At 48.1% G+C, this 26,146-nt stretch overlaps 1 protein-coding gene across 1 annotated transcript in view; it reads left to right on the top strand.

Annotated features, from left to right (window-relative positions):
- The window catches only part of GRAP2 (GRB2 related adaptor protein 2), a 537,997-nt gene that overhangs the window by 232,457 nt on the left and 279,394 nt on the right, over positions 1 to 26,146 (top strand). The window contains exon 3 of the mRNA XM_086963467.1: positions 21,426 to 21,517. Coding sequence (XP_086819593.1) covers positions 21,426 to 21,517 — 92 coding nt within the window. The remainder of the gene's footprint in view (positions 1 to 21,425; positions 21,518 to 26,146) is intronic.

Below are 26,146 nucleotides of genomic sequence, written 5' to 3'. Positions count from 1 at the left end.
CTATCCTACTGCAGGAGGAACACCTTTTATTCTCCGAGGGTGCAATTGAGTGGGTACACGAGGTGAGAGTTGTTATTCACGCTACTTCTTCATCCTGACAAACGACTAGGGCCGCAAGCCTCTCCTGGACCTTCAACCCTAGAGTACCTTCGCGTGGAAGAACCAATGTAAAGTGCTCTCATTGGCTCAGGCTACTTCTGCTCTGGACCAGGGAGACCGGAGGATGTCCTCATACCAAGGTCCATTGTGTGCAGAGCCTCCTGCATTTAGTCATTTTGTGGTTTGCTATAGAACTAAATGACCGCTGCCCTCCTGCTTTTATTGTCTCCGCACTGCTGGCTGCTGCTGGGTGCAGTAGAGTGTGCGGCAGTAGGGAGGAAAGTTGTTGAATTTATGTTGTTGAATTTCTCTCTTGCCTGTTACATGCAATGCAATGGCAGAAACAGAGATCGAAGCAAGGTCTTAAAGAGCTAGGGTGTCGACCTCCCTCTCGTCTCCAACTAGAAAAAGGCCAAAATACTCTTGGTGATTGTGTTGTCTTTCTTTTAATTGAGTTTTTCTGTAGAATAAAACATAATACACGTGACAACAAGTGATGCTGCACAGTTGTGGCTTTAACTCATTACTCATCAAGTTGAAGGGAATCTCCAGAGTTTGCACACTAACTCATGTGCGATCTCAGTGTCATGGACTGCAGCATCTTAAACACAACCTTTTCAGCTTACATCGCAACACGCATCATACATATCAACAGAAAAAGTAACACACAAACTCAAATAAAAAAACAGTTACTTCCATGTTACCAATTGACTTAATAGATCAATGCTAGTACCCCTAACCTGTGCCTTTATCACTATTATAGTCAACAGCATCTCCTGATGTCAAGGTCAAAATATCCACGATCCCCTTGAAGCATGTATGACAAGGTCTATTTCTTGTAAATTAATGCAGTAACGTGTCTGATGTCACTCCTCTACAACCAGAGTGACTCATCTCTCCAGGGTGGGTGCATATCCCACTTCGCCCCCACCTCTTCTAGATATGCTACCCACTGCGAGACCCGCTCCTCTCCATCTCCTCTGCCGGATGGGTGTGATAACACAGTCATCTCTGCGTGCGTTGATTTTAAGATGTCTTTCCACCAGTCTCGAGTCGAGGGTGCAACCGCTGCCTTCCGTGTCAGGGTAATATGCCTTTCCGCTAAAATAAGGGCTAAGTCAATGAAGGAGTATACGTTTTTGAGGAGTGGCTTAGGGCAGGTCATTAGGCCAAGAAGATAGGTCTGTGGCTCTTCAGGTATGGGCCTCCCTGTTACCTCAGTCAAACGCTCACGGGCATCATCCCTGAACAGGCCAATCACAGAGCAGTGCCACACCCTATGTTAAAAATCTGCATAATTGTCGTGACATTAAGGGCAGCGAGAGTATGCCTCCAGATACATGTGACCTATCTGTTTTGGTGTTAAATAGGTCTGATGGATTTTATTAAATTGAGTATACTGACACGTAGAGGTACGTTTAGCTGAGCCCAGAGATTTCTGGCATTGAGTTTCGTTAAATTCTGTCCCCAGGCGTTGTTCCCACCAATCCTTCAACAACCTTGTCTTTGGCCCTGTTGTGTGTATCAGTACTGAGAATAGGAAAACAGTCACTTGCCTAAGTGTCCCACGTGTCCGTACAACTTGAAGTGATTGCGTCAGAAATGGATTAACCCCCCCCCCACTTAACCCCCACAATGTTCCAAGTAATGTTCACTTGCCATACCAATGCTCCGTTTACCATAAATTGGCCAGGTTTATTAAAATATCTATTTGTCCATGGGACAGGGTGCTTCATTAAACTACTTGCCCTGTTACAAAATCCACTTGACCCTTTGGTGTTATGTAGTTTGGCGACACATTATGGCAGCAATCTCATTATATAAGAGCCCTGATAATAACCTCTCTGATTATGCCAGAGCTCATACCATAATAGAGTTTAAATACTAGCAATTCCCTTGGTTTGCCACCGTTCCACAGATCTACACACTGGGGCTGGTGGTAGCGATAAGCAATAGTACCCCATGGTTGGAATGCCATGTTGAGTCTGTGCAAACCTACTAACTTGCATGTTTTTGGGGATTTAATCATCTTGTCTCCAATATTTTCCCATATAGAGAAAGGTTGGAAATTTACTCCTGACAAGGGCAGAGGTAAAAATTCTTCCAGGGTTGGGGAAAAAAATGGTCGGTGGGACAGTGAACTTGTTACAGCGCAACAGATTTTCAAACGAGGAAATCAACATGTGATTATTTTCCAGTCCTAAATGCAGTTCACAAATATTTTCTAAGAGTACAATTTCCTGACCTACTTCTCTAAATTCTTGTGTATGTATGTATGTATGTATAGGCATTTATATAGCGCACTACTTACCCGGAGGGTCCCAAGGCGCTTCGACCGCTGCGAAACCCTTCCTGGCTTCCCTGAGAGATGGTCCCTTAATGGGTATCTCCAGGGTGAGACCAGGCATCCCCGGCGGTCTGGTGGGGCCGTTAGTGAAGATGAGGCAAGCTAATGCCCAGAGTTGCCGAGTGTGATCGCTGATCAGAGTGGGCACCGAGGCGAGAGAATTATCAAGTCCGCTGACCCTGGTCCAGAACCCTGGTCCAGAAACCTGCCGCGCTGGGAATCGAACCCTGGTCCCGGGCCGTCCTCTGCTCTCGGGTCTTCCGCTTCTAACCAGTGAGCCACACAACTTCACTGTGAATTCATTAAAGCTGTAAATCTGCACTACTGCAAGGACATATACCATGGGTGAACATTTGTGACTTTCATTCAAAATTGGGCCCCTATTTAGGTCTGCCATTTTTTAATTAAAATTCCATCTCTCTCTAATGGCTGGCTTGACAGCTTGGAGTGAATGCATTCTGCTCTTTCACAAGGAGCATATTGGCCTGCAAAGTAATTTCGTTCAGTGGCAATGTTTTGATTTTTGAGACCAAAAATATTTTTGCTTTAGCCAATGTTTATTATAATGATGATTGACCGGCAGCTTCCACAACAGTAACGTTTTACAAAACCAACATCAAAACAAGGCACACATTGACATAACCACAGGACTGACCACCAAAGTCATACATATCAGCTTTGCCAATGCTTGTTTATTTTCATGTTCTCCATAATTTTGTTGCAACGGGTTACACTGATTTTCCATTATAACTATTCTTGGGAAATACTAGCATGCATCTACACATTTTGTTAAACTATGCTTCAAAGAAATGATATCTAAATTTCCCAGTAGTTTAGCAAATGTTTTTTTCCTAGTAGCCTCTTCTTTTAATATTATTATTTTTTTTAAAGCAAAGAATTATCAATCTTCCTTTCAAGCTTTTGCATATATTTGCATTTAATCAGAAAGCATCCTGGAAGCATTATACATAGTCTTATATTCTTAAACTTTGCAAATGTGCGTGCACATTTTAATACGGGAACCACTGTCAGCAGTGCATTCTGAACTTACAACATTTTCTTAGAGCGCTAACCCTCTGTAATGTTGGCGGGAGGAAAGGGCAAGAGACGTGTCTTAGTTGTAGGTTGATTTATTCGAGACAGCAGAAAATCAGTGCAGGTTTTACGGGTAGACTCCCTCCTCGGTCAACGGCTTCTTTCCGTCTGTCTTCTCCTCCTGGGAACGCCTTCTGCATTCTGGCGGGACTTCTCCTGGGTCTCCTCTCGATAGGCTCCGTGTTGCAGGGTCACGCTCGAGGCGGGGGAGGGGGGGGGGGGGGGAAGGTGAGGAGAAGAATCAGTCCGAGTGGAAAAGGGGAGTGAGGGAGACACCATTCGTGATCAAGCTCGGCGTCAGGTGCTCAGGGGGACGGGGATTTTAGTGAAGGGAAGGGAACACCGGGAAAAAACCAAGGGAAGCGGTCAAGTTACGGACTCGCCCTTACGTCCCACCCAACCCGCTATACGGTCTCGTACCTCGCGGAGCCATACACCTCCTCCTTCTCTCCTCCTCGACTCCAATCGCCTCCGGTGTACAAGCACACCTGTTCCTGGTGATCTTCGGCTTTTGACGGCACGTCTTGCTTCGCCCATTCTCCCAGCTCGGACCAGTTAAAGGGGCCGTTCTCCAGGGTCGGATTGGGAATCACAATTCGGCCCGGGCACTGACGAAAAAAGTGGCCCACATTCAAGAGGCGTGGCCCACATTCAAGGGGCGTGCCCTTTCATGAAACACCATTTGTACAGACAGGGAATGAAAGTGGGAGGATACTGTTCTTGCACACGACACAGGGCCAAGGTGACAATGGCCTACATGCTGAGCAACTAAAAAAAATAGCAAGGTCCCTTTTTGTCACAAAATTATTCCAGCCCTCCAGCACAGGAGCACCTGAAAAGCAGCAAAGCCCCTGCTATTACTAACCTACTCAGCCCTCCCCAGACCTTCAGCTCAGGAGCACATGAACAGAGGTAAGGCCCCTGCAATTAGTAAATTAATCAACCCTCCAGGCCTTGGGAAAATGTCCTGGCAGGGGAGCACAAACACAGCTTTCTGGGTCATCCAAGGTAGCCAGGTAGCCAGGGGGGAGGCTGAGGTGAAGCTGGTGCATGGGATGTGCCTTCCCAGTGTGTTCTGGCAGTTTGAGTATTTACCATTTACTGTAGTATTACCCTTGTACCTGTGTATGGTACCCTTTTGTAACTTGCACAAGTCACTTTTCTCTTAAAACACACTGTATGCTACCTCTCACTTTTTGTTTGCTTTAGATGCTTGCGCAAGTGCCACCATTGCCTACGTAACGTTTGTTCTTGTGCTGGAGTGTCTGCCATTAATTGCAGTATTATACCTCTACTTGTATTTTGTATGCTTTTATAACCTGCACACATCTCTTTTTCCTCCTGTAATGTATCGTTTGCTCCTCTTGTATTTTGGTTGCTCACTATTGTCACTTTTGATTCATGTAACTTAACGTTTGCTTTTGTAATTTGTCCACAGTGTGAAGCGCTCTGACACCTTCGGGTAAAGTCTGCGCTATATAAAATCGTATAAATAAATCAAAAAAATTCCAAACATCACCAGGCCCCCACAGCAAGATCCATTCCTCCTCGCCCACTATGCCCTGAATGTGAAGGGCTGTGGGCGAGGTGTTAAGACTAACACCGTTTCTGGGCTGCATGGGCGCCAGGGGGCCGAGGTGCAAATGGCTCAAAGGCCTGAGAAACACCTGGCCCCCAGGGAGGCCGATTATTGCAAACAATCACCCCCTCCCCAGCCCAGCCTCAGCTTGATTGCTTGGCAGGGTAGGGGTGAAGGAGAGCCCACAGCTGACAATCGCTGTCTGGCCGGACAGCGAGGCTGCTTTCATTTTCTGTCTCTGTCTCTGTGCACTCTGTGGGCCGGTTTTTTTTCTCCCCTTTCCTAGTCCACTCTCTGTGGACTGGGACAGGGGAGAAAAAACGGCCCACAGAGGGCTCTGAGGCACCGGCCCTTCGGCCCATTCCCGAATGCCCGCCTTGCCAATCCGACCCTGCCGTTCTCCTCCTCCTCGTCAGGTACACACCACGGTTCGCCGGTCTGCCTCCATTTTGGCTGCTGTGGAGAAAAGAGGGGTGGGTCACGGGATAAGTCCCCAAAAGGGGTTGCACATGACCTCCTTCACTGGGGCAGCGGGACCCCCTCGTTACACCCTCATAATAAAGGCTTTGTATTAATGAACCTTAAATACAATCTTCTCTCAGGGACCTGACAGAAGATTCCTTTGAGCAAATTCCTCTATTGGAAGTCTGTCTCCATGATCAGGAGACATATTGTCCATTTTGCTGGATAACCAAATGATAAAATTGATCACTCTGATAATTGATGGGAATCAAAGCCTTGCTCAATGATCTCTGGCTCCTTCATTACCTCTGCTCCTTCTATTTTTCCATTATATTTTTCTTGAACTCTGTTGATGGATATCTCTAGCACTTGACAGCTTTTTTTCTTGATTGGACCCCCAGTTCAGTTTGTCATACATGTCTGCCTCTATACCCTTGGCCCAGTCCAGAACTCTGAAGAGCCTGTGCAAATTTAGGAATGGGTTCCTGCCCAGGAGGAAGCCATTCTGGCCACTATGTATTAAGCTCTGTGCCATGGGATTAGTCTGTTGTCGAGCACCTTCTCCAGTATTTTGTAGTCTAGGTTCAGTACTGACAACAGCCTATATGGGCCCAACAGGAGGGGGTCCCTCCCAGATTTAGGAAAGACAGTTATTAGAGCATCCTGCATGGAGGATGACAGATATCCCAGTTGCTGTGACTTCTCATATACCTGTAACAGACGGAGTGCCAGCCTGGCACTGCAAGTGGCATACAATTCTACCAGGAAGCCATCTGGACCGGCGTTTTAGCCCTGGCTATTTGAGCAATGGCCAGTCTTATTTCCTGTAGGTGAATTGGTTCATCTAGTTCTGAGCGCTATGTAGTGTTCAGTACCAGTAGTGGGACTTAATCTAAGTTGTGCTGTATCTCCTCTGTTGCCAATTCCCATGGTAGACCATATAGTTAGTCATAGTTTTTAGGTCTCGGCTAAAGACGCGCGTAAGCGCGTCTCCGCCGAGATCTTATGTCACCGAGCGTGCTTCCCAGGAGACAGTCCTGGCCGCGCGCATTTCCTGTTGAGGCGATTGCCGCGGGCCGCGCGCTCAGCCACTGTCTCCTGAGAAGCTTCAAACACGCCTGCGCATACAAGCATACACACACGCATGCACACAGACACACACATCCCCACCAATACGGGAGCCGCCCGCTCGCCCCCCACCCCGCCCCCCCGCCGACAGATGCGCACCTTTTAAAAACTCTCCAGCAACGGGCCCCTTATGCCGTTACTACTCCGGTGATCAACCATTTTTCAGCGCTCGCTATGCCACCCCACTCTTCACATCGCTGATGTTCCTCAATTGCCCACTATCCCGGCACTCTCGCCCCCCCTTCGCATGCCTCCCAGTGCCTCGTCCGCTCTCTCCTTTGCCCACGATACTGCACCCACCCCTCCCCCACCTCGCCTCACACTCTACGCCGCACCTCTTCTGACAATTCCCCCAGCGCCCACGCACGCACATACATAGACACACACCCCCGGACACACACACACACACACATACACGCGCGCACAAGCACACACACACGTGCACCAAGGCCCCCCATCGCACACATACATATACACACACAAGCGCACCCCCCCCCCCTCTACAAGTAAGGGCACTTACCGCCACTCCGGAGATCTGCAGCCTCAACCACTGCTCCTCGGGCCAGACACTCGTGGGTGCGGGCTTCGCGCACAAGGCGGAAGTCCCGCCCCCACCATAGCTTTCGTTTTCAGGAGTGCGCGCGCCGTAGCGAACAATGGTAAGACTTTCATTCTCAGCCAGCCCATCATAGGAGGGTCACGCAGAAGGGGGCGTGCTTTGTGCTTCCTCCACAGCCCCGCAGAGGAAATAAACACGGGGCCAGCCGCGTAGCTAGGGGGGGGCGGGCTCATCGTCTCGTCATTTAATGGTACAAGTATCTTATTCAGGACTCGAGGTGGTGATTCCATGGCGCCGCGCGGCTGTGAGTCAGACAGCATGACGCAGGGCTGGGCCCAACTGATACAATTGGACAGTGGCGCAGCGGAGAACGTCACGTCCTGCTGCCATCCTGCTGCCATCTGGCGCAGCGGGAAGTTCAAGCGAAAAAGCCAGCACAGTGTGGGCTCATTGGTTTGCAGGTAGCGCCGCGCTCGGCTTTCTCAGCATTGCTATCTGCTCGTAGGGGCCCCCATGCTGTGGGGCTTATGATGGGCGCCACAAGTGAATGCGATTTTGCCATACACTGCTGAGGAAGAGTGCAGTGGAGTGATCGGACATCGTGGAGTCTTCCGTGTGACACCCACTGAACGGTAAGATTGGTGCAGCAGCCAGTGCCAGGCCCGATAGAACTTAAATCAGGGACAGACTGTCAGCCGGAACTAAGGCTACCCACCTCTTAAAATGAAATGATTACCGCGAAGGGGGGGAGGGCGGAGTGGATCATGGTCTGAGCCTGGCATCAGCGAGAGGGGGGCGGGGGGAGTGTATCAAGGCCTGAGCCTGGCATCAGTGCTGCAGAGTCCCCAACCGGCCAGTCAGGCTGCATGCATCCCTGCACTTACATGATTTCTCTCTCGCTCACGTACTCGCAGCAGCTTGCCCCTCCCGCCTCTTGTGCCTTAAGAAGACTCAGTGCTTGACCTTTGTGCCGACAACCACCTTGGTTCACTGTGAGCACAAAATATGCTGGTTCCTCAGGCACAACGGTAAGGCCCCCACTCGGGTTCTTCTGCCACGCCCGGGGGTCTGTTTCGAACTTTTTGCGCTGCAGTCCTTGCCGCTCCTGTGTCCCCACGTAACCCCATGCTTAAACCAACACTAATAACAGGAGCACGCTTTGTACGTTCTAAAAACTGTAATGTTAGTTACACTGTACTTTTAGAGTCCTGGAACGGAGCGAGCCCGCAGTGTCATGTACTAATTCGTTTTAATTGGGCCGCGCCGGTGACTCTGCTCAGTGGTGTGTAGGTCTCTGTGAAAGCTGTGGTGTGTTGTGATCTGTGCAAAGAAGGGGGCGGGGGCAATAATTATTATTTTTGGTATCACTAAATTGATGGGTAGTTTATGAAATACTGCCGCTGGCTGTGTACCTCAGCTGCTTAGTGCTATTTGTTGCCCAGTCAATGTCTGTGCCTGTCTGCAGCAGAGTCCACGAGTCAGCGGTTGACTCTTAATTTTAAATGTGCTTTCAATACCTGCAGCCTGGATGTCCCCTTATGAGCGTGGAAGACACAGTAGGGCAGAGAAGCGCCTCAGAACTCAAGGAGGGCTGGAGGTTCTGGGTGGTAGTGGTGTGTTAGAAGCTGCCCATCTAGCACATTCACACATGTATCATGACCCTACATGTGTGTCAGCAGCCTGGGTGACCCCTTAGAGTCGTGAGAGGCATGGTAGCGCAGAGGGAGCACCTCAGAACTTAGGGAGGACAGGAGGGGACGTGGATCATTGGTGTTAGGTGCTTAGAAGCACAGTGACTCACACATTTACACCTGTAGTACAAGGCTGGGTGTCCGCTATGGAATGTGAGAGACATAGTAGGGCGATTAGAGTGCCCCAGAACTCAGGGAGGCCGTGGCTGGAGATCCTGGGGGTCATGGGCATGAGGTGCTTAAAAGCAGCGCGCCTCGCACATTCACACTGAAGTGCTCTTCCATTTCTGGTGCTTTTTAACAGTTTTAAGATCTTAGAGTTTCTCATTCCTCAGATGGTTGTAATTCCTGATATTTATATGCTTCCCTCGTCCTTATTACTTGATTTTGCTCGCGAGAAGGTGTCACTCATATTTGTTGAAATGTCACTCATAATTGCACTGAAATTATGAAAATGTCACACATAGCAATCAATCAATCAATCAGTGACACTTATAAAGCGCGCTACATACCCGTAGGGTCTCAAGGCGCTGGGGGGGGGAGCCGCTACTGCTCGAACAGCCAGGTCTTCAGCTTCTTCCTGAAGGAGAGGTGGTCTTGGGTCAGGCGCAGGTCGGTCGGGAGGGAGTTCCAGGTCTTGGCGGCCAGGTAGGAGAAGGACCTTCCTCCTGTAGTCGCTCTTCGGATGCGGGGGACGGCGGCGAGGGCGTGGTTGGCTGATCGGAGGTGGCGTTTGGGAGCGTAGAAGTTGACTCGGCTGTTGAGGTAGCTCGGGCCTTGGTCGTGTAGGGCTTTGTGTGCGTGGGTGAAGAGGCGGAAGGTGATTCTTTTGTTGACGGGGAGCCAGTGAAGGTCTCTCAGATGTCCGGAGATGTGGCTGGTTCGTGGGATGTCGAGGATGAGTCTGGCAATCTGAAACCTTGGCAGCTATGCACATTGGCACTTGAGGGAGACTAGCATGATGTGCCTGTGACTTGGCTTTCATATTTAACTCAACACTTCCTGTCGCTTGATTCTAGGAAGCACTTACCGAACTGCAGAGTTAAGCAGGCTCATTCAACCCTCTCAAGCTTTCTGGTTCCGAGTAGGAGTATCTAATCAAGTCCAGATGTTTTCCTTTCAATTCTGAGATTTGCAGATCTGAATTTATAAAGGGGTACAGAGGATTGCAAGTCGCAGAATCCAAAGCAAAAAACCTGGACAAGCTACTCGTATAACTGTGTATCCTTCCTCCTAGTGAGTGCAGAGTAGTGAGTGCAGAGTGCAGAGTAGTGAGTGCAGAGTGCAGAGTAGTGAGTGCAGAGTGCAGAGTAGTGAGTGCTGAGTGCAGAGTAGTGAGTGCATAATAGTGAGTAGTGAGTGCAGAGTAGTGAGTGCAGAGTAGTGAGTGCAGAGTAGTGAGTGCAGAGTAGTGAGTGCAGAGTAGTGAGTGCAGAGTAGTGAGTGCAGAGGAGTGAGTGCCGAAGAGTGAGTGCCGAAGAGTGAGTGCCGAGGAGTGAGTGCAGAAGAGTGAGTGCCGAAGAGTGAGTGCAAAGTGAGTGTGCAGAGTAGTGAGTGCAGAGTAGTGAGTGCGCAGAGTAGTGAGTGCAGAGTGAGTGTGCAGAGCAGTGAGTGTGCAGAGCATTGTGTGCTGTTGAGTGCAGAGTGCTGTGTATTGGCAATGTTAATGACAATGCCATTTATTTGTGATTTAAAGAAAAAAAAATGTCATGAGCAATGCCAATAGCTCTACCATTAATGATGCCGAGACCATTGCATTGCAAATGCTTGTTAAAGACTGCATTTATCTCAATTTGTGCATCCATAATCTGTCCCGGTCATCCTGTATAGCTCCTATCAAAGTTCTGGGGATCTCTGATCTGAGGAGTCAGGCAGACACGCAGCCCGCCTTATTTCCCTCAGCATGTTGCTTGGCAGTATATTCTTTGAATTCGAGAGTACCCAAGCGGGCTAGCAGTGCGCAATATTCGACTCTTGTTTGTGCCAGTGATTCTCGCACCTGCTCCTGTAAGATGGAATTGATTGCACTATTGCGTTGGCAGGGGCGGCTCTAGGCTCATGGCAGCCCTGGGCAGGGAGCATAGATAGGGGGCCCCCTAAGAGGGGGTCTGAGCCACAGGCCCACGACCAGACCATACTGCTATTCCATCTCTTCTATCACCAAGGCTCGTTCTTTTGCTGTCTGTTCCCCAGATGGAAGGCTCAGCAGGTTCCTGTCGGTCCTTCGCTGCCATCTCTGGGGTTGCCAGAAGCCATTCTGCATTCCCTTGTCTGGCATAGCTGTCTATCCTCTAGATTCTAGCCATGAACACACCTCTGCGGGTGTTGTAGAGAGGTATGTACTATCCTTTTTGATGATCTGCAGTTTAACTAGATATAGTAAGGAGTAACAAATGTTCATTTGGCCCAAACAATGTTTTATTGTGAGGTATTAACCTATTGCCCCTGCACCTCCAATGTATAGTCCGGGAATATATTCAGAGCGCAGTTCTCCACAGTCTATGGGCCTTTACTTCTGGAGATCTGTAGGATGTGCCTTGACACCTGTAGTAAAATAGACACGCCACCACTGGCCTGGAGTGGGGTGGACCCGCCGCAGAGGCATAGCCCAGGACCATGTCTACTGGTTCTATTGAGATCAATGTTGACTGCTTACCAACTACTACCATGTCAACAAGCTATTTCTTAAGGCACAACACCTCGATGTGGCCCTCTATGCTTTCTGGTAATCAAATAATAAGAATGTTATTCCCACATGATCTACCTTCTGCCAATTTTAAGTTTCAACGAGTCAACTTCGTTTTGCAAGTCCTGTACTTTGGTTTGTATCTCTTTCATGGTTGGGCGCATCACAGCATGCATTGATTCACTTTTTGACCCTGTCCACCAATTTCCTGTGGTCCGTTTGTTGCAGACTCAGGTCTGTGGCCATAGTGTCAATTTTAGGTTGCAGTGTAGCTTTAATATCGTGGATAGACTGTAAAATGCCTCAGATTTATCTGGGTGGTTGCACAGGGTGGTTGCCATGGTCTCAGCATGTGATGCTGTTTGTTTACTTGGCAGCAAGCGTGGGTCTGTATGGTTGCCCTGGTCAGTGGCCCTTGAGTCATGGGGCTTCCTCATCTCCGGCAATGTGACAGGGTGAGCAGAGTTTATAGGGCAGGTGTGTGCTGCTTCTCACCCACCTGTTCTGAGCACCAACGTTTGCAAAGGTATAGTCTTTGTGTGGCAATGGCTCAATCTCACGACAGAGGCCGCCGGGCCCTCTTACTTCACAGTGGGTGGTCAGCTGGCTCTGTGTAGCAACGGTTTAGGCCAATGCAATATATGGAATCACTGGCGGATAGAGCCGGGCCCAAGTGTTCATGGCGTTACTGCGACTACTCCCCAGAAGTGCTGAGCATTTCAACTGTCGCAAGCCCCCAAAGACTCGCACCGGGAAAAGTGAAACCTATGATGCGACCCCCAGGCCAGGCAGATACACCGGTGTCTGTCCGCACGCATCCACCCAAGGGTAGTCACAGACGTAGACCGACAGGGAAGAGTCCACCAAAGAAGTCCCTTTGCAACAGTTGCGGGCAGTCTGTTCGCAACAGCTGCAGGCAGTGCTTCCTGTCTCACCCGGATCTCTAGCAAGGGTCTGTCTCGGGAAGCATCTCTATCGCTTGGCCTGGTCGCAGCTTCGGCTCAGCCTTGCCACTTCCAGCCAGTGTTCAGCCCCACCCTAGTCCACAGCCCGATATGGGTAGGTGCCTTGTTTTCCATTGGTCCACACCCTCACTCGCACAACCACAGGTACGGACCAGCAGCGGAAAAGAAGTCCGCCCAAGTGGTTCCCTTGGCACGGTTGCAGGCAGTGCTCCCCTTATCTTGCCCACGTCTATAGGCGGTTGTGTTTTTTTGTGCAACCGCACCTCTCGCAGTCTGCGGGCAGCCGCCGCCAAATATGGGCTGGTGCATCTTGTCCTTGTCCGTCAGGGCAGCACCGCCCTCAAGCACTTACAGGAACGGGCTGGCAGTAAAAGGAGTCTGCCCCACAGGCTTCTATAGCATGGCCAATCATGCCAAGTACCACGCATCAGGCATTAGACTAACTCATTTCAGTGTGGTGCTCCGCATCACCGCACTGAAATATATTGTCACGCATAGCGCCGCAGCTGTCACTGAAGCGATGTTTAAAACTTTTATATTGGAGTGTGGCAGCTGGGAGAGCGCCTGTGGCATGCACGCTGCTCCCGCAGGCTTGGGGCTCGCAGCTGAGCTAGTAGGCTGCTGGCAGGCTCACTGCTACAATGTATCTCAAGATTCACTGATTCCACAGCACAGCTCTGTCTGACCTCACAGCACATTAGCCTAGTCAGCTTGTGAGATACAAGTCTGGCGCCATGGGGGGACATCATGTCCTGCTGCTGGAGCGGAGTTTGTTGTCGGAGGGCAGCTGGCTACTGGTTTGCTGCATTCATGGCGCTTGCAGCTCTGCCTTCTGCTCACACATGTCGCCTCGTGCTGTCTGCTGTTACATTAAAATATGACCCCTGTTCCTCCGCCTGCAGCAAATTCAAAATTACTGAGCTTGTGTACAGTGGGCATAAAATTATGGATTGGAATGCAGCCCATGTAATTTACCTGTCGCTGAGACCATTTCACCCAAAACCTTTTTGTTACTGTCCGACTGTACTAACATAACAAACCCCCTATATGGTCCTAGAGCCTGGCATAGCATTTCGTCTCGCGGCCCACATTCAGGAAGTGTTTCTCTGAGCCCCAGAATCCATCACAGCTCTTCTTTTTCTGTGGCTCACACTCTGGCAGAATAGTTTCTCTCGCCAAGAGACTCTGGCAGAGCTGCTCGTCTCACTGCCAGGCACGGTCCTGTCCAGGTGTGTTCCCATCTGTAGGGTTCCAGGCCTAGCTGTTCGGACTGGGCTGTTCCCAATGGGAAAGAACCAAGGCTGATTTGTAAATAGCTGGACTCATTGTAGCATGGGCAAACAATGATGGACTGGAACACAGCCCTAGTAATTGACAATGGTTGAGATTAATTCAAGCCTTCTCCACCCATCACCTTTTTGTTCTCCGATACTGGTATAAACTCTACCCTCAATGCCCCCAGAGCTTGGCAGAGCTTCTCTTCTCTTCGCCACGACACTGGCAGTGCTCCGCTGACAGCCAGGATGGATATATTTTTTTGAGGATGTGAAATTGAAATGCTAGAGGATAGAGAATACAAACTGTGATTTTGGTGCGCATCAATCGGCTCAAATATGAAGCCTAAGGGCAAAAGCATCTCTATAAGCTGAATATTGTTACCATGCCTCAGCCCAGCTGTGATTTTGGTTTAACGAGAGCCAGTCAAAAAAATTTGTAGCATTGAGTTCTTGTTGCAATACTTACCAGGCCTTCCAAAAGGTGGATGAGAACCGAATCTTCTAAGAAAGGGGAGTCTCATAAGGTAAAGGGAGGGCGTGGAGAAGGACAGACATCTGAATGAGGGAATGAAAAAGACTGTGCTCAACATGGGCTAAACATGGGGTAAGACGGCAGAAACGGGATGGCAGAGGCTCTACGGAGGCTCTTTGAAGGTTTGTGGGAAGTCCAGCATTGAGTTGTGGAGATCATCTTGTTACTTACCTGGTTAAACAATAGAATCAAGTTACAGGGGCACTAGGTTAGTGAAGTGCCCTTCCATCTCAGGTGTTTTGCAGCCGTTTAAAGATATTCTTAGAGTTTCTGCTAAAATGGGTGTAATTTCTGATATTTATATGTTTCCTTTATCTTCAATTCTTGATTTTGCTTGCGAGAAAGTGTCACTCATAGTGTTTGAAATGTCACTCTTAAGTACACTGAAATTATGAAAATGTCACACATAGCAATCTGAAACCTTGGCACTTATGCATGGCTGCAGTCACTACTCTCCCCATTGCATCTGCGTTTCCAGCGGGGGCTTGTCACTTCAGTTGCTGCTTGAGGTGGTAGCAGTTGCGCCTCTCCCAATCATTTTTCGGCCAGGTCCAAATCACCCGATCATATCCCAGGTCCATCCACAATGGAACCCTGACAGCCTCGGTTAACCCCCTGCCGCCAATGCCTCGTAGGAGGGAATAATACCATGGTCTAGGATCATTATTTACAGGCGATATTCACAGAGCTTCTCTGTGCGTCTTATAGGGTCGTCCTCTTAGCCACGCCCCCAATGTTTTTTTAATAATGCTCATTGGCCTACAAAAAAAACAACAGATTTTTCTATTTCCTTCAAGTATGGTGAAATTATTATATTTTTAAACTTTACCATTCTCTTGCAGCCTAACGGGTAGTTTTAAGCATTTTTAAAAGTTGTATGTCATGTCAGGGAGACTCTATTTAGCCCTCCTTCATAATCATGATGGATTCCGGCATGTAAAAGGGTGCAAATGTACTATTTAATGTAAAGCAGCACATGAACTAAAGTTGCTGTGCTATGTTGTTTGAAAGGGAGAGAGCAGGACAGCCCATATCTTCTAAGATATGGTGCTGCTGCTCTCTTCCCAGGTGTTGATGCACAACTTAGCTGCCTTGCACTATGCAAATACATTTGAAACTTATTGCGAAGAGGAGTGTGTATGTTTGTGTATCATAGGTTTTGTACTATAAGGGTAACCTTCTGTTACAAAACACTATGCTTAGACTAACTTTAAAACTGTTTTGATTGTGTATGTTTGTTGTTGAAACATTTCTCCAACTTTGTGTATACCTCAAAGAGGTGAATTTTTTGGTGCAAAACCCGGTCTACAAATGATAGTAGATAGAGCTTGGCCTCCGAAACAATGGGTGGTAGCATGGGACTGTACATATACCACATACTACAAGATGCAACGTTGACGCAAAGCAGACCAAACGAGTGCTTAGCTCTAATTTGCATTATTTGTAGACAATTTTCCAGCTCAAAACATAATTTGTATTGTAAAGTAAATCCCAAATCAACAGTTTGTGCCAGTTTGCATCGCTCCTGGTGATGGCACTGGCGCAGAGTGATGATACATGTGGTCCTCGAAGTTTCCTTTCTTTCCCACTCCCTGCGGACGAAGTCATGCACTCACTAAGATTTAGTGGCATACAGCAGACTGGGAATGTGAAGTAATCGTTGGAAAATAAACGTTTTTTTTATTTTATCCCGAAGTGGGAGGCAACATGGAGGGCAGGTAACGGCTCAACTTGGACAACGGAGGATGGGGGGGCACTATGATGTGGCAAGCGGTGTTTGTCCCATATCACTTTTTAGGTCTCGCTGAGCCAGCGCGCATGAGCTGTCAGCGAGACAATTTGTATGTGGGCTTTTGAAAGTCCTACCAAAAGCTGGCTGGCCACGGGCATGCGGTTACGTGCACAATGACGAGCAGAGGCGCCATATGGCTTTCCTCTCTCGTCATGGTGCACGCACATCGCACACCACTCGCCAGCCAGCCTGCTTTTACTTTTGCGCCTCCGTCTTGCCTGCTCGGCTTCAATGTTCCTCCCCCTCCCCCACCACAGAGTGCGTCTCGCGGCCGCGCGTCTTTTTGTTGCTTGTTTTCATTTCCATATGGGGCCAACCCTCACCTTCCCTTCCTCTGTCTCTCTACCTCCGCCTCTCTACCTCCGCAGCACTCATGGGCTGCCTCTCTCCTGGTTGTAGTCATTGCTCCCGCAGCTGCCCAAACACCCGCCTTTACCACTTTCAGGCTGGCAGTGGCCAGGAATGAGGGTGAGGAGGAAGAGCAAGGATCTATTAAGCTCCGAGGCGCGGGTCAGAAGCCAGTTAAACTAAAAATTACATACATGGATGTCTTGTGTAAATATCAGAAGGTGGTCTGCAGGGGTAGGCTACATACACCCTTTTGATGCCACTGCTCAGCAGGCTGCTCTTCGGTTTACCTATTTGTCAGTTGCGGAGTTGGGTTCCCACCGCAACCAGTTGCCATTTGAGCTTGGGCATGTGTTTGTGTCAAAGTTTGGAAGTACACGAGAGTAAACTTAAAAGAAAACCATTGGCAATTGGTTCACACGTTAACTTGCATCTAGATACATTCTTTGTGAAATGCTAAAAAAACATTAATCAAAAAGGTACGCTTCTTTTCAATGTGCAGGCTTCAAGACAAAAATTATGCAAATTGCTTATTCAACACAGGATCATTGCTTCTCATTTAAATAACCATACCATGTTGAAGGAACAGAAAAATCTAAGTATTCGTTTTCCCTAGTAAACAACTTGCATACAAACCACCACAAATATTAAACTTTTAAAATGCAGGAGGCAAACAAAAACCTTCATGGAAAAATAATACGCAGTACGATATCAAGTGTGTTATAGTTGTTGACCGCAATATCGATGCGTCTATTAAGACGTGTTAGCTCACTAAGCTGCCTGCCCAGTAAAGCCTTGCTAGTCTACACACATTACTGAGGGAAAAACGCCCATCATGCATTTTGCAAGTATACGTCTGAACATCAGCTTTTACTAATAACGACTCACACCTCTTCCATTACCTCTTCTGCCCATTACAATAGCACCCTCAAGCACACCCACCCCTCTTGTTAAATCCTTTAGGCTTGCCATTTCACTTCCACCCTTTCCTTATGTTCGTCTCTGCAAAGCAGCCTCAACTCCCACACACATATTTCGCTTTTGACTCCTAGTTTTCACTTTAACCCTCACAATCAGTTTGGTCTTCCCCCTCATTGGCCCTTCATGTCTCTCTTGTGCATTTGTCACTTCTTCCCTCCTTTTAGCCATTTCCACCCTCCTGTGGCCCTCTTCTTCGCTTGTCCAAAGTTCTTGACTTTTTAGCCTCCATCCATTTTCCTCTCTCTTTCCAGTTGTATTACTCCGGGGTTTTCACCATCTTCCTTTCTTCCCAATTTTTTACTGTCTTCCTCTTTCCTTCTGCTCCCCGACCCCTTTCTTCTCTCTTCCCCTCGTTCCCAATATCTCTCTAAATCCTTCATCAAAGCTCTTTGTTGAACATTTTTACTCTACTGTATGAACTAACTAAATGTGTGCTCCTTTCTTTTTGGGTCACCGTCTCAGTGCTACACCCTCTCCTCCTGTATATGGTGTTCTCTTCCTCTCCCTTTGCAGTATTACTTAGCGCAAACCTGGCCCAAAGGTATCATAGCGCTTTTCATAAACACTAGATTATTTACTCAGGGTCAATTTTTTAGGCACAGGGTGATTAAGCGATTTTGCCAGAATCTTACAATGTTGAGGTGAGGTCGCAACTCAAACTTGGTTCCCCAGTTCCATGCTACGCTGTACAGGCCTCTTTGGAGACCTTGCAAACTCTAATGCACTTGCCCCTACTTTCTTTCCTCTAGCTTCTTGCTTTTCTCCTCCTCACTCTTAAACTCCCAGTCCTCTGTCACTTACTGTCCCTTTATCTTTTGTGTGAACTGCGAGACATCTCGAGCTACAAATTCGCTCATTAAAGGACAGAAGGTTCATTATTTCAACTATGGATAAAACAAAACTTAACAGAATTGTTTTTTTCTTTGCCTCCTGATACTTTTAGTCTTGTCTACCCGCTTATAAATTCAGTAGCACCACAGCAAAATGCAAAGAAAACTACCGGACTAGAAAAGATACTCGTAAATGAACCTGGTAAACTTACACAGACTTAGTTATGGGCCCACAGAACACAGGCACAGCATCACTCAGCACCACCACAGCATCACTCAGCGCAACAGCAGCACCGCTCAGCGCCACCACAGCATCACTCAGCGCCACCACAGCATCAATCAGCGCCACCACAGCATCACTCAGCACCACCACAATATCACTCAGGGACACCACAGCATCACTCAGGGCCACCACAGCATTTCCCAGGGGCACCACAGCATTTCCCAGGGGCACCACAGCATCACTCAGCACCACCACAGCATCACTCAGCGCCACTACAGCATCACTCAGAAACTGGCAGAAACAAGTTGGCAGCATTGCAAGAACAAAAGAAAACTGAGGAAATGTTTTATTGTAAATACTTTTTTTAATATGGTCGTTCAGTTGTACATAATGCCTTCTTGGTCATAAATAAGGTAACAAAAATTATTCTGACACTTTTTTATTAAAACTTTTCAGCAAGCTGCACAGCAGCCACATTTCTCTACAGTACAGCTTAAAGACATTGACAAGGTCAATAGCTCTGGCTAAACACTTATAAGGCCCCAAAGGCGAGACCTATTGGCTATGCCAATGCTTTCTTTGTATGGAGCAAGGGGCAACAAGGACAATGGAGGGGGGCGGCGGTAGCTGGGGGAAACAGACAACAGAAGGTGGGAGAGAGGTACTGGGGCAGCAAACTGACAGCAGAGATTCAGCGGGTGGAAGGGAATCGTGAGGAGAAGTACACTAGGGAGACAGCTGAAACGCATGCACTCTCGTACAGTGTGTTTTTGTTGATTATTTTGTATTAAGCAAGTCAAACACCAAAACAATACACATACATTGTCCCCTCATATTGCAGGAAACCAGTATTCCCCCTGCTCTGATGTTCCAACAACAATACACAAATTATCTCATCCCAGAGGAGCGCCCTCCCCTCAGAAACACATTTTGTTCCGTAGTTGCTACAGATTCAGGGCCTTTCCCGTGTGGCATTCCAGAACTGGCAGATCGATTCCCATTTTCTCAGGCACCTTAGGCTATTGTAAATGTGCTGTTCCATCACAGGAAACCAGTCTTTGACCACTTTCCATTGTTCAAAGTCCTGTTAGAGATTAGCACTGCCACTGTGTCACTAACAGTTGTTTTATGCTCTGTGTCTGAGGAAAGTTGAATGGATAAGACAAGGAACTTACGTCAGCATGCAGGGGTCATGCTTACACGTGGCTCCACTATGTCTCTTCTGGGGCAGTATGGGGTCATTGTGGAGACTCACAACAGCACCTACCAGGGTGCGGTAAACTTCTCTGTAGCCCGTTTGGCACCTAGGGGGGGATAGTCTAAAGCTGAGGAATATGCAGTTAGAGTATTCACCCGAAAGAGTGTTACCAAAGGTAAGTAACTTGTTCTTAAGTTCAAAGGCTTTATAATCGTATGCACATAAAGATCAAGACATTGAGTTGTTCCTAAGCATAGACTGGTGGTGTAGGAGTTACCCACATTCCAGTGATTTCATTTTCATTCACCATGGAGAGCATTTTGCCAAGTTTGATGTTATATTCACTGTCATTCGTTAAAATCAGTTTTCTGTTTTGCTTCTATTGCTCATTACTGAAGCTGAGAATTTTCCTCTTGTATATTATTCCGAGGGTCCCTGAAGTGGATTTATTCCCTAGTATATAGTGATAACCAAAGTTTACTTGTGTGGCATTACTGTCGAAGTAAACATGTGTTTATACTTTATTCCTTCTGTGAATAGATAGGTCTTCATGTGCCCCTAGCTCCTGAGATTTAATGGATTAGTGGGTTATCCTTCCAACCCATAGTAGACAAACACTAGGTAGGGTGGAAGCACACCAAATAGATACCGCTGGGATTTCCATACTCTATTACATCAAAGGTGTTAGCCACTTTTGTTATAGGATTTAGAAGGTGACCTCATTCAGTGGTAACAAAGGTTTTAGGTCCTAAATTATACTGATCCATTTCTCCTTGGAGAGTGGGTGGGGATCTACGTCTGTGTCCAACACCCTATTGAGGCCAAGAACAGGGTACATAACAACTATAGAACTCTAGAGATAGCTCTGCTTGCCCACAATTATTCTTGATTGTTAAGAGCTTCTTGGCACCTGTTAGTTCCAATACTGAAGTGGTGTTCTCAGCAGCCAATGCTTCTGCCACATCCCACCATCCAAAACCCTCACTCAAACAAGGTCGGTCCAAATAACCCTTCAGCTGAAACTAGAAGCCCAGGAGTCACCCACTGCTTACTGCTCAAGTAACATTGTAAATTCCAATATCAGATCCATGATGCGCTTTAGACACCTTCACTTCTCACCTCCCAAGTTCATGGTATGCTCCTTTCCCATCCCGAGGTACATCTTAATTTCCTGCTTGACTTCACTTATTATAGCACGGACTACTAAAGCATCCAAACTTGGTATCCGTATGATCCAGAACATTGCAGTCAAACTGGTAGCAGACACCAGTTGGGTAGCTCTGCTGCTTCAAACCTGAAAGTCACAGGTTCCTAAAATTGTTACTGTATGCCAGGTACATAGAGGCCACTGCGGTCACCTTGTTGCCAATCCACTTAATTTGAGAGACCTCATTGAGGGTTATCTTCAGCAAATTTGCCAGATTCATTGTCTTACTGGTCTCACAGGCTTCCATTCTGTGATGCATTCCACTGACACAGCCCCACTCTGCAGATAAATTATTTGCAGTGTACCCCAATATAAGGCATGGTATACTTGCCCTATTCAGGAGAAGTCAAGGAGAATTGAAACTCTGCTAGTTATTTACTATTCTTTTTGCTTTGTCTCATGTTTCTTTGTACTGTTTGCTTGCAGGTCTTAAGCACTGAAGAGGACTGGTGTCAAGTCGAGCTACGGGGAAATTATGGCAGTGCCCCTAGAACATACATTGATATACACATGCCTACGTGAGTGCATCCAGTTTCCTACACACTATCCTACTAGGGTGGTTGAAATATTTCCAGTGAAGAAGTTAATGGTGCAGTTCACTCTGAAATGGCTCACATAGCCGTGGGCTTCTTAATCAACGGGGGCACAGTGCCCCTGTACATAAGGGCTAGTTATAGCGCCTCCTAATAGGAAGGGGGGTTATCTGGGTTCTAATTCACTGGAGCCAGCTGGTATGTGTCTGGCATTCAAGGTGGACCTAAGCAAGTAGTGCTTGATTTGTGCCAGTGGTTGCAGGTGGTAGAGAAGAAAATCCCTGGAAGAGTTCAAGAGAAACAACGTGTAAGATGGTGAAAGAAAGTAGCATAAGGTGAATCAAGACCTTGCCTTCGTATTCAGAAACCTTGGCATTCCTAAGCACCAGTTGTGGGCTTCTAAGAAAAACTTTAAGTCTCTCGCCCTTATGTTTTTTTTGTTTTTGTTTTTTTACAAAGTAAGCATTGAGGCATATAAAGCAAGCTGCTCAGTTCAGGGTTTTATAAAAAGGAGAGCACCAACGTTTGGGATCATTTAGGACAGGTTTGTTCAGTCAGTTGGATTAGCAACAGAGGTAGTGTCAATTTCTTTTTTTTTGCTACTAAACAGTAGTGAAACTGGCAATTTAAGTTATCAAAATATTGGATGCAAGAAGAGTGACAATGTAATTTTTTCTATGAAACTGTTTGAAATATATCTTGTGATACGGATGCAGTTAATGTGAAGGGTACTGTGACGATTAAGTCATACATAAAACCAAAGCACTCTCAAGCGTATTTGAACAGGAACTATAATGTCTAGACATTATAGTCTGTTTAACAAACACAGGGCCTTATTTAGTTTAACACATATGTAAAAGTCTAATTTACGAATACATATGTTTATTACATATGGTTCACTAAACAACAATAGACCTGGTTATGCGGGACGACAATTATTTTCTTACATAGGACTGGTTTTTGGGGGGATCCACCTCTACCCAACAGCTGGGCTGAACAATTTACCAGTCTATTCCAGTCCTAAATGTCCGCTATCTTAAATTTTTCATAAGTGTTAGTCAACTCTTTACAACAATACCCTTAGCTAAAGGAGGTGTATTGAAAAACATAGAAAAATATGTGTGAAGATGAGAAGGTCCCTGACGTGCACTACACCAGAGGAGCTACTGGCAGGTTCTCACCAGCTTGCCCACGTTTCTCATCATTGGTAACCTTCTCACCTATAGAAAAGAAAATGTGTCCAGTATAAAGATGAAAATAGTGATATGTGTATCAACAAAGAAAAAGACCACGTAATGTGCAGGAGATAAAATATATCTCAAATAAAAAATTGAGTTAAGACTCACATATATGACGTAACCCTTTTATTCAAAACCGTGAACTTACTCAAAAGTAAAAAACAACTGCATGTCACAGACCAATTCAAGAAGGGCCAACATGTGTCATTGCCTATTCTTTGTTGAGGCAATTTTGTCAGGACTCGAGGTCGACAATCATCTCACTGGACGTTTGACTTTGTACACGGAGTGACTGACTAACACAAATAGTTCTGATTAAAACCACCAACCAGTTAGGCCCTCCTACATAGCAGGTACTGGTATACCAGGTCCAGAATTGACCTCGATATCATCAATTTCAATATGTATTTACCAGGTGGTAGCCAAGGGCCCTCGTACCACCTTCCCACCATACCAAGGGCTATTTTTCTTTTACCGTCAATCTCCTTACAGCACTATCCGTTGCCTTGAATGCACCTGTGAAGACATATAGCCACCATTCATTCATTTACCAACTCATTAAGTCCAAACATGGCGATATTATCAACCCATTGTTTTTAACATGGGTTTGTATGCAAATCGCACCCCTCGTTTACAGACTAGCCGCATTTGTTGTCTAAGCTTTAAAAATCCGGTACGTATTCTAGCTCTTTCCAGTCATGTCAAGGGTTTGTATGCAAATTACACCCCTCAATTACACACTGCCTGCTTTTATGTCTAACTAGCAGCCCGTCCCGACCTTGTCCGGGAGCAATCAAGCTTCAGGGCCCCCGCCCGCCCCGACATTGTCCGTGGGTCCCCCGGAGCCTTACCTCATCTGCCGCACATCCCCCCGCGCTCCTGAGTTTACCGGTCTGCCACTCCTCGCCGCTCCTCCCCACCTGTCTGCCGCTCCTCTCCGCTCCTCCCAGCCTGTCCGCCGCTCCTCACCGCCCCTCCCCGCCTGTCCGCCGCTCCTCCCCGCGCTCATGTCCGCCGCTCCTCCTCGCGCTCCTGGACCCTGCTCCTCCCCGCGCTCCTGATGTCAGCACGCACGTCGAGGCCGGCGCTACTTCCATGGGACTACTTTTTTTTTCTCAAATTGTTTTAATAACTTATATTTTTTAAATTTATATAGCCTATGTCCATCTGCACACCCTGCCAATTACAACGATGTATCGGGTGTGTGGATTAGCGCTGAGGTTCCCGAGTGTTCGAGGCATGTGGGCTGCTGAATTCATATCTGTGCATAGATCGCCGCCTAGTGTTGGGTCCGGATGATTGCACATTGTTGTCCTGGAAGAGTCTTCGAAGTATCACGAGATAGGTAGCTCCTCCCCTGGACTACAGTGCGCATGGGCATCGCCTCCATCCCCAGATTGTTTTTTTCCGCCATTGGGTTCGGATGTGTTTCGGTTCCCTCTGTCGGAATCGATAGTTGTTTAACTTTTCTAACTTGAGACCAAAAGGTCTTTAGGATTTGCGTCGGTATTGTCAATCGTTCGGGTTTGTTATTCATCGGCTCCGAACACTTGCTGCCCTTCCGCGTGCTGTCGGCGCGGACGGGCCTACACGACGCTCCAGACTACTCATCATGGAACGAACTCCGTTTAAGAGGTGCCCGGTGTGCACCTCTAAATATTCACACCTCGACGTGCACCCAGTGTGCAACAAATGTTTGTCGTCGGCCAGGTGTATGGCCTGCTCCAAGTTCCGGTGCAAAAAAACTCTCAAGCTTGGTAGAGCCGCTAGGCTCCAGGCCCAGTTATCGGCACCCCCGCCGGACAACATCTTCGAGGAAGGCGTTGATGACGACACCGTCCTACAAGTTTCGGACTCCAGCCCGGCGTCGGAGGATGACAACTACGACGCGGGGGACGAGGAATTTGAGGAAGTCGTCGGTGAGGTAGGGGACGACGACGGGGCCATTGCCACCGTGGAGGATAGCTCGGAGGAGGAGCATCCTCAGACTGGCTCAGGGGTCAATCCCCATTATACGGCCCAGGTCGAGGGATCGCCTTCGGGCCTTACCCAAGACCTTACTACTCGTCCCACGGCCTCGCCTACGGGCCCGGCCACGGACATTTGTGATGCGCCACTCCCGGTACAGAAACCGAAAGTGAAACCATCAGGGTCCACACCAACGGTGTCGAAATCGAAAGTGAAACTCGCACTGGTGAAACTAAAGGCTCCAAAGGCCTCAGCGCCTAAGACGTCCAAAATGGCTGCCGACATCAAGAGCCGTGCTAAAATGGCCGACCCCAAGACCCCGGTGTCGAAGCCGAAGGCGAAGACGACCGACGCGGCCTGGTCGGCGCCGAAGAAGGTCGACGACCCAAAGAGAGCCTCGAAGACTCGTCAAGACGACCCCGAAGCTCTGGCTGCGCCGATTCCGGTCGACAAGGCCAAGGGTGGTGATGTGTCGGCTCCGAAGACCGTGCCTTTGATCGCCGACCCGACTCCGGACTCGGGAGAATCGCTTGAGCCGGTCCAGCCCTCACCGGCCTTGACCAAGAAGGTGACGGAGTCCCTTCAACGTATTCGGAAGGACACCTTGGCACCTGGACCGAAGAATGTGGTGCCGAAGCCTCCACAGAAACCGGCAAGGGCGCAGACGCCAATCCATTTCACGCTGCCGCCGAAGACGACACCGAAGGCTTTCGCTCCAAAACACGGGCAGGGGCGCCCTCGAAGATGGTGTCGACGCCTAAAGCGTCCTTGGTAGTGCCGAAGCCTCGGCTCCAGCCACTCGCGGACGAGGAGCGTCGAGAGGTTGTCATCGACGCCAACACGGGCAAACTCTCTCTCCTGAAGAGGAAAATTACCCCGGAGCCAGTGTTAGAACATTATCGTATTCCACTCAAAAAGAAGTTGGACTCTGCGGGTACTTCTGCCCCTACCGAGCCTGCATCCCCACGAAATCTGGGACTCTCACCAACTCATTGCAACGCTGGGGAAGGTGATATAGATGAGGAGGACGAGTATAATTATCCAGCATACTCGGATCCAGAGGAGGTCAATGAGCCATGGTCTGCTGGAGGCGACCCTGAGGACCCTCAGTCAGGCCCTGAGCCACATCTCTTTGCTGCAAAAACTTCTCCAACAGAGGACTCTGCAGCCTTCAAAGCCCTAATTGAGAGAGCTGCGGCCAATCATGATGTCGACCTCCATGCGGATCCAGTGGATGTCGATTTTCTGTTTGACACTTTCTCAGTGGCTGAAAAGTCAGTCAAGACATTGCCCATGCTTAAGGGAGTGCTAAAGCACGCGCCAGAGGTCTTCAGGGAGCCCACTCGGGCGCGAGTCATCAATCCTCGGATTGACAAGAAATACAAGGCAGCGCCCACTGATCCAACGT

This window comes from Lissotriton vulgaris, chromosome 1_1 (assembly GCF_964263255.1).
Source record: "Lissotriton vulgaris chromosome 1_1, aLisVul1.2, whole genome shotgun sequence".
In the NCBI taxonomy this organism is placed as follows: Eukaryota; Metazoa; Chordata; class Amphibia; order Caudata; family Salamandridae; genus Lissotriton; species Lissotriton vulgaris.
The sequence above is the reverse complement of the archived record's forward strand: the minus strand, read 5'-3'. Positions and strand labels throughout refer to the sequence as shown.